This window comes from Leguminivora glycinivorella, chromosome Z (assembly GCF_023078275.1).
Source record: "Leguminivora glycinivorella isolate SPB_JAAS2020 chromosome Z, LegGlyc_1.1, whole genome shotgun sequence".
NCBI lineage: Eukaryota > Metazoa > Arthropoda > Insecta > Lepidoptera > Tortricidae > Leguminivora > Leguminivora glycinivorella.
In genome coordinates, this window is record NC_062998.1 from 25,400,514 (window position 1) to 25,419,042 (window position 18,529).

At 37.2% G+C, this 18,529-nt stretch overlaps 1 protein-coding gene across 1 annotated transcript in view; it reads left to right on the forward strand.

The window, feature by feature from the left end:
* The window catches only part of LOC125240812 (diacylglycerol kinase eta), a 112,594-nt gene extending 94,313 nt beyond the window's left edge, over positions 1 to 18,281 (forward strand). Inside the window, exons 18-21 of the mRNA XM_048148936.1 lie at positions 1,461 to 1,614; positions 2,439 to 2,594; positions 13,419 to 13,538; positions 17,856 to 18,281. Of these exons, the coding sequence (XP_048004893.1) occupies positions 1,461 to 1,614; positions 2,439 to 2,594; positions 13,419 to 13,538; positions 17,856 to 18,143 (718 nt within the window). The 3' untranslated portion in view covers positions 18,144 to 18,281. The remainder of the gene's footprint in view (positions 1 to 1,460; positions 1,615 to 2,438; positions 2,595 to 13,418; positions 13,539 to 17,855) is intronic.
* The last annotated feature ends 248 nt before the right edge of the window (positions 18,282 to 18,529 follow it).

Genomic DNA, 18,529 nt, shown 5'->3' on the forward strand with positions numbered 1-18,529 from the left:
AACTAACAAAGCTAATTATTTAGAGCATTGTACCCTAAATACGGTGACATTTCAAACATTTGTTGATCATATATTTTTAACATACCATATCAGTCATCACATAGGGCATTTAAACATAAAAATTTCTATTAAGTAGCAATATTTACTTTCAGGTTTCTGGAAAAAGCGCTGGTGGCCCAGTAGGCCTAGAACATGATTGCCGCGAGAGTATGTCGCCGCGACATAGATGACACGTCTTTGTCTAATTATTGTATTAATGATATAAGGACGGATAGTCTATCTCGCGCCGACATACTCTCGCGGCAATCATGTGCTAAGCCTACTGCGGTAAGAGCGTGCTATTTTCAATCCGGAGGTCGCGGGTTCGAACCCCGGCTCGTACCAATGAGTTTTTCGGAACTTATGTGCGAAATGTTATTTGATATTTTCCAGTCGCTTTTAGGTGAAGAAAAACATCGTGAGGAAACCGGACTAATTCCAATAAGGCCTAGTTACCCTTTGGGTTGGAAGGTCAGATGGCAGTCGCTTTCGTAAAACTAGTGTCTATGCCAAATCTTGAGATTAGATGTCAGAGCGGACCCCCGGCTCGCATGAGCCGTGGCGAATGCCGGGATAACGCAAGGAGGATGATTTACTTTCTGGGTTATTATGACTTTATGATATTTAATTTGTGTTGTTCTGTTCCGTTCCAATATAAAACATAAGTAGGTACCTATCTAATACCTAAAAAGCGCGTGGTAGTTTGCAGCGTATGGAGGTTAACTTCGGAGTGAACTACTAGTTTCTTTACTTAGGTAAAACCAAAGACTTATATAACTCCGTATAGACCGATAAAGTCTAAGAAAAAAACGTACCTCAAAACCATACAGAAAAAGGTACGGTGAGCTAGATGGCGATACACCTTTGGGGTACGCTCGGCTAGATGGTGCTAATATTAATATTTGACATTTTAACACATATCAAGCTAAGAATATGGGCCAAATTGTCAAAACGGAGGTTCAAAAGTTTTAAGCTTGTGTCGAGAGATGACATTACACATTTTACTTTGACAGTAATTCTCTATAATACTCGATCCTCTTTGGTAAAACCAAGGATGATTTATATAGGATTTGCAATCTTCGTACTAAGAATCGTACCTCAAGTTTTAGCGCCACCTATTAAATAATATCACAACTAATATAAAATTGATATGAAATATAACTAATATATGAAATATGTCATTTGTTCTTATAATAAATAACAACACGCAAAAATATTTGGGGGAAATACGATTTTGGCCACTTCCATGCTGTGAAACAGCGCCATCTAGTTTTAAGCCTAAAAAGCCCATACATTTCAGGGGTACGCTTTTTTGTATGGGCTTTGTCAGTCCCGTATTATATCGTTCTTGGGTAAAACGTTTCAAAATGACATAAAAGGTTAAAGTTCGTGAAAGTTCAAGAAAGTTATTGATTACACAGAGCTTGGGACGAGAAGCAACAAATGAAGGCTCACGCAGCGTCAGGCGCAATGAGTTCGGCGGCGGCGGCGCAGTCGGCGCGCGCGCCCCTGTCCGCTGCCGAGAACGCCGCGCTTTTGGCGCTGCTGGACGACGTCAACACACTCGTCAAACACGTTAGTATTAGTACCTACTCTTGGAATAAGCATTCTGCGTATATCTACAAGATGTAATCAGGCGTGTAGCCAGGCGATTAATTATGAACCCAAGCGGTTTATTTTATAGCACAACTTGCACTCTCGCGCGCTAGTTAAGTCTTCAAGTCGCGCTAGATGTATTGTACGATGTTTTACAGTACATGGCCCTTTGCAGTTTCGACATGACAAGCAGGTGTTGTAAAATTTTGCACGCTGGTACGGAAAAAGTACCATATGTAGTACTTTATACAAAATAGAGAAATCGTAACTCGTCGATCTAACCCTTTAATGCATAATGTAGCCAAATGGTTACTGCTGAAATGGCATATCACTCAATGTCAATTATTGACTACTTATGACGCATCAACTCAGTCTCAATGAGGAGCCACACTGACATTTTATCCTGCGAGGCGGCGCCTGTGCGTCTAGGCATGTCACTGTCATTCATAAGTGTGAGAAAGAGAAAAAAATATCTTCTCACTCTCACGTATTTTATCTGTGCAATGGACTAATAAGGTGGCGCCATCTGTCATAACCTTTGAGTGTGCCTCCTCATTATGCGATGTTTCTTTTTTGGACATTAGACATTTCAGAACTAAAATAAAGGGTACCATATGCACTTATTTAATTTATCGCCAGTCGTTTCGATTTTCCTCTTCTCCGCGCTTGTATTGTAATGTAGGTATTCTTTGTTATACTTACCAATTCAAATGATCCTTCTTCTTATGTTGTGTTGTGTTGTCCTTAGGTACTTATCTTATTTATCACGCCCTGTTATACAAAGCATTGTGCTGGGAACGCAGGTAAAGCTGTCTTGCATCAGCGAGGGGGCCGTGTCCGGAAGCGCCGCGGCGAGCGTGGCCCAGGCGCGTCGTGTCGCCGCCCGCGCCGACGCTCTGCAAGACTCTGAGGGTCGCCTCCTACCCCCGCCTTTGCTTCGACGCTTACTTGCTGCCTTGGTAAACATTCAAAATAAATTTTGCACCTCCCAGCTTTTGCCCTCGTGGCCACTATACAGGATGGATTTTGATAGCGGGTCAGTAAGGGCAGCTACCAGATTCCGTGCTGCCACTCAAAAATTGTCTTAGAAGACCTTCGTTCGATTTTACAATAATTTATGATTTTTAATAATTTTCATAGAAATTAAATAAATAAAAATAAATTAATAAATATTATAGGACATTCTTACACAGATTGTATGGGAAAGGTTTTTCTCGAATTGTGGATTTTCTAGCCGGATTTTTTTTTGGTCCCATACAAGCTTTTGATCCTTTATTAGGAATGGGATCGATTGGCGTCAAAAAAAGTTTGTGTAAAATGACCTTTTTCTCGCATCCTGTATGTTTTTTTCCAAAATTTGTAAATGTCAATCTTCATCAATTTGAAATAGGTGGAAGGTCTCCTAGACCGTTTTCGCGTCACTGACACGATCCTGCCACCTCGATTAGAAAAGTACGCAGCGTATACCTCGAATTAGAAGGTGTCGCAGCGACCCTGAACTGTAGGTACATACAAATAAATATTCCAAACAAAGGCATTTAAAAATAGTCCAAACAAGATGGATATTTATTGTTCACTTCTTATGTATAAAGAGTGCACCATAGATGTCATATATACCATAGATCAAGCAAATGTATCTACTTAGCGTGTCAAATGAACTCAGTGAAATCCACTGAGTTGTCCGTCTTTGATCGCAGCTTGCAGCTTTCGGGCGTAAATTTTTGTAAGTTGAAGTCAATATAAACATTAAAAATGCCTCGTTACGTGATATTTAATTGATACAACACAAAAATTATGAACACTCAAGGGCCTGAGACATATTTAAAATCACAGGCAAGTAACAACTTCAGTACAAAATCTGACACGCTCGGCCGCCATACAAATAGATGAACTTGTTTCTTCTACGTAAATCTAATTCTGTGGAGTGCACCTTTATGTCGTGCATAGACAACATAAAATCGTATTTATGCTCTAGAGCATAAAAATAAAATTTTCTTCTAAGACTAAGGTAATCTCTCTCAACAGCCAAACAGTTAGAACATATTGCACAATTTAACTGAGCAATAAAAATGTGTAGATGACAAATCTTGTTATTTTATTTTATTTTTGCTACAATTTATTAGAATTCCGTATTTTTGTCATTAAATTTAGTAAAATAGTAAAATCACATAAAATAGGAGTCGATTATCGTTCAAAAATGCTCCGAAATGTTTGACTTAGCAGAAAACCAAGCGTCTGAAACTCTGATAACATGTTGAAAAAAAAAGTTAGTTGACGGGAATGGTTATTACAATTTCGTGGTATAAATTACCGTGAAAATATTGAATCCAGTAACTTTTATACATCTCTAGTATGCGTAGAATCCGGTAGTTCTGATTTTTTGCAGACTTGTTGATGACGTTGGCCTAACTAATTACCTAATAATCGAAGTTTGTGACCTCGAGCGCCGAACGCAACTTTGTCAAAAATCGAAAAAACCGCGTAAAATTCGTATCTTTTTCAATTATTGGCGATTATAACCCCAAAGGACTAGTTATTCAAAAAACTTTCTAAAGACGTTTTTAAAGAAGACTACATTTGCTACAATATGATACTAAAATTTCCTCTGTAGACCTAACAGGTTTCGACAAATAGCCTTTCAACATTTATGATTTTCGAACTTCGCAATTTTTAACCCCCGACGCAAAAACAACGGGGTGTTATAAGTTTGTATCGTCTGTCTGTCTGTCTGTCTGTCTGTTTGTCTGTCTGTGTGTGTGTCTGTCTGTGGCATCGTAGCTCCCGAACGGATGAACCGATTTAGATTTAGTTTTTTTTTTGTCTAAAAGCTGAGTTAGTCGGGAGTGTTCTTAGCCATGTTTCATGACTCGCGCGCGGCGCCACCCGCTGCTGGCGGAGGGCGCCACGCGCACACACGCGCGCACGCAGTGCTCTACTCCGTGCTAGAAGCATATCCGGAGTGTGATGTGTTCGCGAGTGCAATTGGACGATTGATGATTGAATGTAAGAAGGTGATTGAGAGAGAGATGCCTGTAAGTAGTATCACTATTAATTAAGATCATTTTGTAAAATATACTTTTATACATGATGTATAAGTATTATCGATACCAATTTGTGCAGCTGTGGCCTTAGCTGTTAAGGTACAATTGTAAACTGGGAATAAATAAATAAATAAATAAATGAAAATCGGTCTACTATGTCGCGGTCGGGGGATTTTCAAAATTTTAATTTTGTGGTTAGGTTTTAGGTTATTTTAATAAAGACAATGAGTAGTGCGAACAAGTTAAACCTGTGTTCATGATATTTCAAGAAGACCATACGCTTAATTGCCCCGCCATATTTTATAAAAAAACCGGCCAAGAGCGTGTCGGGCCACGCTCAGTGTAGGGTTCCGTAGTTTTCCGTATTTTCCTCAAAAACTACTGATCCTATCAAGTTCAAAACAATTTTCCTAGAAAGTCTTTATAAAGTTCTACTTTTGTGACTTTTTTCATATTTTTTAAACATATGGTTCAAAAGTTAGACGCACTTTTTTTTCCTTTAAGAGCGATTATTTCCGAAAATATCAATATTATCAAAAAACGATCTTAGTAAACCCTTACTCATTTTTAAATACCTATCCAACAATATATCACACCTTGGGGTTGGAATGAAAAAATATATCAGCCCCCACTTTACATGTAGGGGGGGTACCCTAATAAAACATTTTTTTCCATTTTTAGGGTTCCGTAGTCAACTAGGAACCCTTATAGTTTCGCCATGTCTGTCTGTCCGTCCGTCCGTCCGTCCGTCCGTCCGTCCGTCCGTCCGTCCGTCCGTCCGTCCGTCCGTCCGTCCGCGGATAATCTCCACGCTTTTTATTTTTGCACTTTGTTGGCGTGATTGATATACATATTGGTACCAAATTTCAGCTTTCTAGTGCTTACGGTTACTGAGATTATCCGCGGACGGACGGACGGACAGACAGACATGGCGAAACTATAAGGGTTCCTAGTTGACTACGGAACCCTAAAAACCGATCAAGTGCGAGTCGGACTCGCTCACCGAGGGTTCCGTACAAACTTTCAATAGTTGAATCATCAAAATGTTATTCATAGAACTCTACAGATTTGACTAAATCCCTCAAGACTCAATTTCCCACATAACAAGTAATATTTTAATATACAATTTTATTGTTAGACAACGTCCAAATAAAATCAAGTCTATTCGTACGACTTACGACATGTCGCAAGGACGCTCCTGAACCGACCTCATTATATCAGGAAAAACGCGATGTAGGAAATGAGTGTTCAACGTACAGCGACATCTATCGGCAAATTGAGTAAACTAATGCGCGCGAGCTAGTATGGAAGATGATTTTTATGGAATAATTGTTTATTGCGTGAACCGATTTTAACCATTTTGCCTCTATTTGAAAGCAGGTAATTTCATTGTTATTTTCTTAAAAAATACAGGTACCTACTACCTACAATAAACACCTGCAAGGGTGTTGAAATTGAAAATGTAAATCTGAAAGGTTTTTTATAAATAAATAAAAAAGTTTTCAAGTGTACGATTTTATTTTTCCTGTAATATTCATTATAATAGCCATGTTCGGTGAAAATTTCATTTTATGTTGGTAAACTTCGGAGATAAGGGGGGGAACGGTTTTTTTTTTACATTTTCCTTCAAAAAACATTTTTTTTTCCACAACCAAAAAAATATAAAAAATAGTTTTGATATGTACAGTTTGAGCTCTTTCTAACGATACCCCACTTGACCTAGTTACTTGAAATTTTCAGTTGGCCCCCCTTTCATTATGGCCATTTTCTGCATTTAATATTAATAAATAAAAAAATAATAATACTTTCAATTTGTAGGGGTTAACAATGTTCATAAGTATTCAACATTTCAAAGCGATAGCATAAGTAGTTCTCGAGATATTTAATAATGTGACAGACAGACAGACAGACAGACAGACAGACGGACGGACAGAGCGGCGCCATAAGGGTTCCTTTTACCTTTTACCTTTTTGGTACGGAACCCTAAAAATCAACAACACTAGTAATGTACTTGATTCGAGGTTTTGTATCGATATTAATACCTCATTGAGTGATGCTGGCTCTGGAATGGGCTATACTTTTATTTTATTGAACGTCATTGAGTATTATCGATTATTTTAAGCATTTAGCCCTATTGTTCTGATTATGAACAGATAATAAGCTGTGCGCAGGTACACGGTATGCACCTATAGACACAGTATCGACAGATTTCTAATAGGCACGATTCCCATCACTACTTAATATGGAGACCAGTTTTAATTACCCCGCTGACATTTTGTAAGTGTGTTTTTACACAAACGGACAGACCTACATAAAAATGAGTGTTTTATTTAGGTTCCTTACGCTTTGACAAACCACATGATATCCGGTTTACCATCGTAGGTAACGAAACTTATTATCAATAGTTGGAATTCCCCCTCGGCGGGGTAATTAAATTATAACTATTTCTGTTATCTCATATAAAAATCGCATTTTAAAGTATATGGAATCTATATTTTTGGATGAGACTCCGAAAAAATAAAACCTAGATAACTAATCTACATTATGAAGGCAATCAATTGTCAGTAAAATTACCGAAGATAGTAGTTTTAGGCAGTCAAAGTTGTACCACACCTCGGACACTGGCGATCAAATACATAATTATATGAAAGAGGCGCGTTCCTAGCACACAGTCTAAGCTCGTGTAGGTGAACGCGTACTATGCTTGTATAAGTGAAATATGACAGGTTGACTGTTCGCGTTTTTGATAAGCGGTAACTGTGAGGTAACCGAGAGGAGGTGGGCGGCACTTTCAGCGGGGGGCGGGAGTGGCCATACTGTACGATAGTACTCTTTATTATACTGTGGTTGTACTTTATATTTTAGTAGTTATCCCGCTTGACCTTGTCAGATTATAGCAAATTTAGTTTACTTTAAAACCGTCCTAAGAATGGTGTTTCAAAAACTGGTCCTTTAGGCACTGGTCCCACCGCGAGCTAGTAAGCTATGAGCTATCGGCTATAAAAACGAACAAAAGATAGTCGCTCCCGTGCAAATAAAAGAGACACGGCGATGTTTATAGTTACTCGCCCAGCGGTGAGCTATCAAAATTGCCGTGTCTTTTATTTGCACGGGAGTGCTTATCTTTTGTTCGTTTTTATTTTATTTGCACGCATAATTTGGCATAACAGATTTGGCATAACATTATTGTTCATCATTTTGTTCGTTTTGCATAATTGAAATTTGCATACTATTATTTCGTATAACTTTAATTATCCTAAAATTAATTGCCATACTTACTAACTGTATGGAGCAAGCGATTGGATCAATCAGGGGCTGATTTTCCATTTAATTTTATACTGTCTCACTTATTAAGCATGAAATAATAGGGGTAAGTAAGGTACATCGGGGCAAATCTCGAGTGGGGGGCAAATGTAACTGGTCAATTTCTTCCATGTTTTACAATGTTTGCATTATTAAAAAAAACTGTTTATTTTTAAGAAACATACCTACATGCATTTATGAACTCAACTGCTAATCTTAAATTAAAAAGATTATTTGAGTTAAGGAGTCTTTATTTTATTTATACATATGTAATAATGGAATAATGGAAAATTGGAAATAGTGTAATAATAGAAAAAAAGGATTAGTTACAATGGGGGATGTCTGAAAATTTTAAAATCGCCTGATATTTTTTCTGGTGATAGGAATAAGCATTTCTATTTACAGAAAAAAGTTACAGATTTTTTGGTAGCACCATACATTTTATAAAAATAAAAACGTGTTGCTCGACTGCGCGTACGACCCACTTCGGCAGTTATGAGATTTGTCTTAGTCTTTAAAAAAATTCCATTTTGAATCTGTGCTGGCCACAGACACTGACAGTTGATTGTCAGCTTGACATTTTTCTCGGAGAATTCATAACCATATCTGGTGAACTATTTATTACTGTTTTCGACTCATTTTCTCTCCCTGGCCTCTGATTTTGCCTCCTTCTACGACTACCTTCGCTCTCGAACCCCGGACGTTGATTTTACTGGCTTAAAACGACGACCTTTGATATTAACCTCTGGACCTGATTCTGCTTGCATTAACGAAGACGTTTGCTTTTAAACACTGGACCTGATCCTGCTGAACTGTTTACGATCCGTTGTGCCTCCCTGACTTCTGATTTTCCCTGACGATCATCGCTTTTAAGTTCCGGACACTATTTGTTATAATTAATACAAGTACATAAACACGATATAAGGATCCCAAAACATGCTTTATACCAACTTGTTCTAAAACCAACCAGAAAAATCCAGATTTAAAATTGTTCATATTAAGAAAGGAGCTGAAGGAAAGTTGGTGTCAATAGGTTGGCAGGAACTGCCCAACCAGAGTGCGATTTTGCTGTGAAGACCACCTGAGTGTAAGATACCGTGTCTTGTTTACCAACCTTAAAATGCAGTTACACGCTGGCAATAATATCATAAAAAAGAAAGCCAGAAATATCTGACACGGTGGCATTTTATAAAATGTGTATTTTTTGGATAGACCAATAGGAAAAATATGGTAAAATACATTTTTTTTTATAATTTGCAATGTCCTATAATAAAATATAATTGATTTATTGTGTTGTTTTATTTTACTTCTGAGTTACATAGGTGTGTGTCATGTGTGTCGAGTTACTGTCAAGTTACTATCAAATTCAGTCGGCTATGGCTTTCCATATTCTTCTATGGCCCTCCATACTGTTAAAGCATGATTAACAGCACTATAGTAGATTGTGTTACGAGGGAGCAAAATTGCATATTTATAGCGAGGATATAAATTGAATTGTGAACAAAGTGAAGTATTCTATATGTAATTGAATACTGAGTGTAGTGATTGTGATTCGAAAAGAAAGGGTTATTTTCTTCCCTGCACTGTGAGGAGGGTGCAAAGAGGCACTTTTCCTCTTTGCTATTAGGGACCAAAGTGATACTTTTCCCTTCAAGGACACATTTTTTTTACATGGTTACATAACATACCATTTTTTATGTTCATATAACATATCATTATATATAAATTTCCTAAAAGTTGATGTTAATATGTGTGGCAAATTTAATTCCACCTTGTGTCTTAACACTTGAATCCCTCACTACGCTCAGGATTAAATTTAAGAATACCTTGCTACACTCAAGATATATATCTCATTTTTCTCCCTTGTTGCACAATCTACTATTGCTACCATTTGACACTTTTTTTTCATATCATATAAGCAAAACAAACACACACCACAACGCACAAACTTCAAGTGTTTGTCAATAAGTCCCTCCGGTCGATCCTCCGTATCTTCTGGCCGAAAACTATAAGGAATGAGAATCTGTGGAGTATGTGCCGACAACCTCCGATCGCCCAGGAAGTGGCTCAGCGGAAATGGAGATGGATCGGTCATACCCTTCGAAGAGGAGCTACCAACAGCGCCAGTATCGCGTTTGAGTGGCGGCCTCAAGGAGGAAAGAGGGCCCGCAAACGCCCCGTACACACCTGGAGGCGGAGCGTTGAGAACGAGCTGAGGGAATATGGACTGAGCTGGAACGAGGCCAAGGCGGTGGCTCAAGATAGAAAGGCGTGGAAGGATCTTGTGGAGGCCCTATGCACCTATGGAGTGCCTTAGGACATACAACAACAACATATAAGCAAAATACTAAAATATGAATCAGGTCTGTTGTAAAAATATTATGCACTTAATCGACACTATTTTTTTATACATAATATTAAAATATGTTACAACATAAAAATGTTCTCATAGCAATATAGGTATTAAGATTTATAAGATTATAAGTATTAAGATTTTTAGTTATTGAGAACTATATTTGCAGTGCCCTTACAGGGTTCATAGCTGTGCTATACCTACTGAAATGTACCAATGATAGCAATAAAGAATTACTGATTACTGATTATTACTTATGTGCAAACACTTTCCGTGGCGTTAATATTTTATACAGGCCAGACAAAGTTATTGAACAAAAAAGTGTCACTTAATTCCCTCCTAACAGGGCCGAAAAGTACCCTTTCTGAATGGGTGATGTGAAAAGCAGTATTAGGCGTCACATCGCAAACTCATTTCCTTTTTGAGCACTAACTACTTAAAGCAGACAATAAACCAACAATCTAAAGTTATTTGTTTAGGGCACAGGTCCTTCTCTAGTTCTCATCTGTAGGCAGGTGCGCTTATGAATCACTACTAGGAGTTAGCCTGTTTTCACATTACCCGATCCAATATCGGATGTCGGAAGGATTTCAATGGAAAAATCCAAGACGACGCCTGTAATGTATGGGATATCGGTCCAACATCTGGTATTAGATCGAATAATGTGAAAACGTACTTATGGGTGCTAAAATGAGTAATAATGTTAATATAGATCAAGACAAATTTATGTTTATTACACTCTTATTAGAGTTCATGTTATTACATGTAGTTGCACTTTTCAAAATTAATGGGATACACATTCTCTGTCCAAAATATCTCTGCATCTTTCATCAATTTCTTCTTCACAGGCATTGTGTTTGTCGCTGTTCCACATTTTGGCAAATTAGATGAACTAGCTCTTACAAAATCGCTAGTACCTATCCACGTTTTCCCAATTCAATGGGCTTAAAAATTGTAATCAGGTCCGGGGTTCAACGCAAAGGCCGTCGGCAGCAAGCAGGGCAAGCACACGTCTTCGTTAATGCAAGTAGAATCAGGTCCAGGGTTTAAAATCAAAGGTCGTCGTTTTAAGCCAGTAAAATCACGGTCCGGGGTTCGAGAGCGAAGGTAGTCGTAGAAGGAGGCAAAATCAGAGGCCAGGGAGAGAAAATGAGTCGAAAACAGTAATAAATAGTTCACCAGATATGGTTACGAATTCTCCGAGAAAAATGTCAAGCTGACAATCAACTGTCAGTGTCTGTGGCCAGCACAGATTCAAAATGGATTTTTTTTAAAGACTAAGACAAATCTCATAACTGCCGAAGTGAGTCGTACGCGCAGTCGAGCAACACGTTTTTATTTTTATAAAATGTATGGTGCTACCAAAAAATCTGTAACTTTTTTCTGTAAATAGAAATGCTTATTCCTATCACCAGAAAAAATATCAGGCGATTTTAAAATTTTCAGACATCCCCCATTGCCTTTTAGTCTAGATTTGCCCCGCTGTACCTTACTAAAGAAATTGAAAATCTATCATTTACCAGAAAAGTAGATTAGGTTAGAACTGTGATCCCTTCAAAAAAAGGATAAAATTAATTCATGAAATGTTTTATACTGTTTGCTTGTTATATCATACTAATCGTATATCAATAGATAGTTATACCATATAACGGTTATTATAAATAAGTGTTATACGAAATAATGGTTATACAAAATAAAAGTAGATATTTTGTAGTTATACCAAATGTTAATTATGTCATATGAGTGATTATATCCTTTAAATATATACCAAATGTTATTATATCAAATGTTACTATACCAAAAAAAGTTATACCAAACATTACACACCCCGTAGCGAGTGGTTAAAAAAGTGGAATCTTGAGCGTTGCGAGGGTTTCAAGGCACATTAACCTTCGTACGGCACGTTAAACATTGCTTTCACCACCCCAACACGAACAAAATACTGACTATAAAACATCAAACTAAATTAAATCCATCGATTTCTTCAATATTTATGATTCAAAATCATCAATTTGTATGAAATTACTTTGCACTCTTGTGGATAAAATGCAATTTTGCTATCTGTTTTCGAACAGAAAAGTAAGCCGTTACCCGTTAGTGTGGTGAAAATATAATTTTCTTGTATGCCATTTAAACATTCTACGAAACAAAGTTATGCTTATTATACTTATACCAATTCATCGTTATAACAATTTACATTATGCGCATTAGCATTATACGAAATCTGTTATGCGAAATAATGATATGCGTATTAAACGTTATGCGTAATAAACGGTATGCCAATTCATATTAGGAGTATTCAGTTATGCGAATTAATATAGACCCGTTTTTATAGCCAATAGCTCATGCCTTACTAGCTCGCGATGGGACCAGTGCCTTAGGGTTATAATCGCCAAAATTTGAAAAAGAAACGATTTTTTTTGCGGTTTTTTCGATTTTTGACAAAGTTGCGTTCGGCGCTCGAGATCACAAACTTGGATTATTCATTAGGCCAACATCATAAACAAGTCTGCAAAAAATCAGAACTACCGGATTTGCCGCATACTGCCCCATACCTTCAGGCGACAAAGCTACCTACTATTTTGGTCTTTGCTTCGCTCAGACCAAAAAATTGCCTCAGTTAAAAATGGATCACTTTATGTCCTTGTTGTTCAATCTACTATTGTTGCTGCAGTATAGGTATTAGAGCTTCATTCTTCGACTTAAAAAAAAGAATTGACAAAATAACGCCCCAGATAGTGTTTCGCATGGTGCTAAAATCGGCAACGTCTTCGTTGAGAATTATTAGTACTTAAAAACTTTCAATTAAACCAATAGATTAGATTAGATTAGATTAGATATATTTATTTCACAACATGATTACAGTACAAATTACATTTACGTCAATTTATAAGAATCTAAAGCGGGCAAAACATAATCTGAGCTAAAGTCTGTATGTAAAGTTCACCTGTATTAATTTTGTCAAAACGGAAAAATAAAAAGTAACCGAATAAGTAAGTGTATGGATAAAGTTTACATATTATGTTCTAGTCTTAGATGTCCGGGGTGAATTTTAGTAAAAGTTGTAGTAAAGGTTCTTTTACAAGGTGGAGAGTTGTCACGAGCTGGCCGAAGACACCGTGGCAGGGGGCGCCGGCGCAGCGCTGCGAGCGCACCTTGCTCGCTGCGATATTCACGACGGACACGCATTCCTGCAAGTAGACGAGGTGAGATTCAATGCATACTAATATAATAAATGGGAAAGTGTGTGTGTTTGTTTGTTTGTCCGTCGAATTGGCGAGACGACTAAAAAAACTAATTAGTCCGTCACAAAGAATTTTCGACACGTATTTTTTCTTTTTTTCATAAACGAAAAATGATGACGGTACAGGGCGTTGAAGTTTCGCGTGATGTCACGCCTAGGTGCAATTTTTATTTAGAAGTGACGTCACAAGCCCCCACTCCGGAACTTTCACGCTCTATATCTTTGTATTTTTTCATTAAGAGGATATGGTAGCGAAAATGCTAAAATGGAAAGGAGCCCCCCTTTCAACTTGGGAATTTTAGTTAAATGTACAAGTGTTATTAACTAGATTTATCGAAAAAAAATTGTCCATTAAGAACAACTCAGTCAAAAGATATTTCAAAAAAATCTTTAAAATCGAGGTTCCGCTCTCGACTCTTTCCTCCTTCAAAACTTAATCAATCGGGCCGAAATTGAAGAATCTGAATAACAAAGAAATAATCTATGTCGGACCGTTTAGCTTTTTTGGTTAATTGTTACCAATCTTGAGTATCACACCTTTTTTTGCGCCACAATGAAAAAGGCCGTTTTTGGAAATTTTTGATTGGCTCTAGAGTCTTTAAAAAGCAGAATATCAAAAAAATCAAAACGGTCCGACACAGATAAAAATAATAACAATCTGTGTTGAAAAAATCATTGCTCTATCTTCAAAAACCAGGGAGGAAATAGTCGAGAGCGTTTGTATGGAGAATTGACCCCTACCGTATCGTCTTAATTAGAAAAAGCGAAAAATATGTGTTCAGTATTTTTAGACGATCTAACTGACGGACTAAACAGAATGCCAATTTATTTATGTAGTCGTCATCCCTATTGAAGTTTTTTTTTTAAGTGGAGATAGCTGAAGGGATGGAGACTGATATAGTCTACTTTTTGTCTATTTTATTTATTTTATTTAAACTTTATTGCACAAATTAACAATAAAAAGTACAAATGGCGAACTTAACGCAAAACAGAGATAGTTAGTCAGTATGAGATCCAACTCCCCACTTACCTAAAATAGGGGGTGGAAGTTTGTGCAATGAAGCAATGCGCAATTTTCGAATTTAACGCGAATAATTCCGCGGGAAAAAGCTAGTTTTCTATAAATTTCATTTTATTGTTAAGAGCTTATGGTGCTCTGCCTTATTGGAGTATAGTTCAGACCCGCATAATCGCTACCTAAAAATTGGTACGTTGTTGGGCAATGGTACGTTCGAGCACAAAGATGCAAAATAGTACATTACGATACAAGTGCGTAAAAAAGTAAGTTTTAAATCGACACGAGTTACGAATTTCCTTTTCGCACGTACGACGTTTTTCAGTACAGATGACCCTTCGCAAATCGTCGTACCATACACGTGCGAAAAGGAAATTCGTAACTCGTAATTTATCGCCACTCGTTTCGCACTTCCTTTTTTTCGCACTAGTATCTTAATGTACTATTTCAGTAGTAACTTTCTTACAGTTGGAATTATTTTACACATTGCAAGGCGTGTTTTGATTGCAATACGCAATACATATATTTGCAACGTAGCGGGAGTGATTTTTCGTGACGTCATTCCACTGAAGAGGATAACAACAACACTCAATAGGTACTCAATATTTATTGCGTTTCATGTGTACACATAAAAGGTCTTAAGCAAAGTACAGTCTCAACATGAACCCTGTGAGGGCATAGCAACATAATAGTATATTGTGCAACAAGGGAGGTAAGGGGGATTTTGCCGACGAGTGTTAATAACTCGCGACAGCCGCAGGCTGGAGAGAGTTATAGACACGAGTTTACAAAATCCTTACCTCCTGACACACAATACATATATTTCATCACATTTGAGAGGAAAACACAGAGAAAAAAATCATAAGGCAAAACCTTCAATGAATGGCGGTGTTGTACTGTCCGTTGCTATGGCAACGCGATCAAGCGCGCAAATCGAGATGGCCGTCACAATTTCCTGCCAGATTGCAAATTATAACGATTTATCTACGTGACATTCACAAAATAAATGTAAAATACACTGAAATAATTGTAAAACATAAATTAAATGCATTTCTCATACCGTATAATATTTTTTTATAGCTTAATAGTCAAATTTTAGTTGTGCAAAAAAAATCCTTGGCTGATTGAAACATCCTTTGCCTGAAGTATTGTACGGATTGTATTAATTTTTAAAACTAAATCCATTACTCCCCTGGGAATAAAATATGTAGTACATTATTCTTCAGTACACGTAGACGCAATGAGACCTTTAAACAGCAAATGTGATGAAAACAATGTATTAAGGTAATCTTTAAAACTAAGTAAAGTAAAACAGAAATCTATTTTCCATTTAAAAAATCTTGAATACAATAACAGGCTTTACTAATTAAATGTCGTTTTAATTGAGATTTAAATCTGTTTAATATTTGTTACTACCTGTTTGAAAATTTGTTAAAAAATATTGACTGACATGCCGAATGGACCAGAGTGGACCATTTTCATGTCTGAGAGTTCTTGTTGAGTCTTGAGAGTTTGGAGGGACTAATATCAGGATGTAAATTTGATGGACGAAAGTACTGCGGGAAAAGGGAAACATTATTTTTAACGAAAGTGCTTATTTCTAATAATACATCGATGGCAGAGTTAATCTGTTATGTTGAATAAAGTATTCTTTGCAGCTGGACATAACAATCTATACTTCCTATAATTCTAACGCATCTTTTTTGCAATAAAAATAGTTTTATTACATCGGAACTATTTCCCCATAGGACTATGCCATACTGTAGCCAAGCGTGTGCGTATGCTAAGTAAGCACAAAGAGCTGTCTTTTCCTCCGTACATTTTTTTAGTTCGTATAAGGCATACTAAAATATAGGTATAGTAAAAGATGGAAGCGGATGCCGGATCTGAACTAGTTCTTCGGATATTTCCCATAAGGCAGAGCACTAATATGTGCCTGTGTTAGATAATGTAATGGAACTCGACTGTAGCTTTTAAGCCCATTTACACGATTCACATTAGTTTCAATACATCGCGATATTTGAAGGAGATCCTTTCTCAGCTCCTGTTGTTATTATAATATTCTCTTCGGTTGGCACGATAGTCATTAGTCACCCATTGACCACGAACACTGTACTTAAGGCTAGGTATGCACTACACGGCTAGCCGCAACCGCACGCGGCCAGTCGCTTAGTGCGTACTAACCTTAAAGGGTTCGAAACGTCGCGATTATTGTAAATTCATCATACGCGATAAAATCCGTCTTTATAGTTGTCCTGTTGTGATTTTTTTATTGTTTCTGAAATATTGTTTACAACCCAACCCCTGTTACCCCCTGTTAACAACAGAACATGCGCCTAGGTATAGTTAATAAATTAATTTATTACAATAACATAACAATAGTATTTAGTTACCTGGCCACTTTTTTTTAAAGTTGTCCGCCCCACTTGTTTTGTAACATGGGTATTTTTTCCGCGATTGATACTCAGAATCGCGAGGTCTTTCGATCCTGATAGGAGAAAAAAACTGTCCCAATACTTCCATACATTTTTCAAACCTTCCATTCCGTTACCGCCATACAAAATATATGAAAAAAACCGGCCAAGTGCGAGTCGGACTCGCCCACCGAGGGTTCCGTACAAACTATTTGAAAGAAGATGGTTTAGGTAATATCTCGTATTAATTTGAAGTACGATATACATCAGCAAAAATCTGAAAAGTTTTTTGTGAATTAAAAAAAATTTTTTAAGATACAAACACGATTTACCCGTAATGTTTAGCATAAAACCAATGTTTCCTAAAATTTTCATAATTTTTTTTGGTAAACTTCGGAGAAAAGGGCACTTGACCTAGTAACTTTAAATTTACAGTTTGTTCCCCTTCCCCATTTTGGCCATTTTCCACAATTAAAATGTTTCCACTACAAAAATTATACTTTCTATTTGCAGAGGTTTACAATGTTCACAACTATTCCAAATTTCAAGTTTATATAGCATGAGTAGTTCTCGAGATGTTTAGTAATGTGACAGACGGACAGACAGACGGACAGCGTCGCACCATAAGGGTTCCTGTTGTACATTTTTGGTACGGAACCCTAAAAATAGTAACGGAATGGAAAAAACTTGGGACACTTTTTTTCTCCTATAAGGATTGAAAGAGCTCGCGATTCTGAGCGGAAACCTCATGAGATTTTCCAAATCCAATAGGAAAAGGGGGGTGGACAGCTCTGAAAAAAATGGCCCACCTATATGACAAAAATGTGTTGAATGGCCATATTTTATTTAGGCACCTAAGAAGGGCAGTGGCCGGAATTGGTTACGAGGACGTCGCAGTGTATCAGAAGGAGGGTTTACAGTGTCCCACGGTGGCACCCAAGTTCGTTGTTGGGGCATCAAGGAAGTGCAGACGTGGCTGGAGTCTCTGCAACTGGGAGAGTATTGCGAAGTATTCGCCAAGCATGATGTTACGGGTCGAGAACTATTCTCTTTAGCGAGGAGAGATTTGCGTGATCTCGGTATTATAAAAGTTGGCCATGTCAAGAGAATTCTGCAGGCCGTGAAAGAACTCCAGTGACATCCGCGCGGCCGCTCCGAAGAGCGTAGCAAGCCGAGCTTCAGTGATATACTCCGTTAAACATGAGCACGAATCAAGAGATTATACCTACCTTTATGGTTGTTACTCATTATAGGTCATTTAAAAATATCATAATATCTAACTTCGTAAAGTACCTAGCTAATTTGAATGTGTTTAGCAGAACATTTTGTCAAAGTATAATGTAAAAGCTGAAGGAAAATAATTTCCAAACTACTTATCTACCTATCAAATTGCTTTATTCAATTATTAGTTAGCTATATTTTCTTTCAAAAGAATCTTAATATGAAGCCTTGTTTTTCTATCGACTAATACCTAATGTTGTTATACATTAACTCTTTTCCATGCATATTACAACAACCATACAC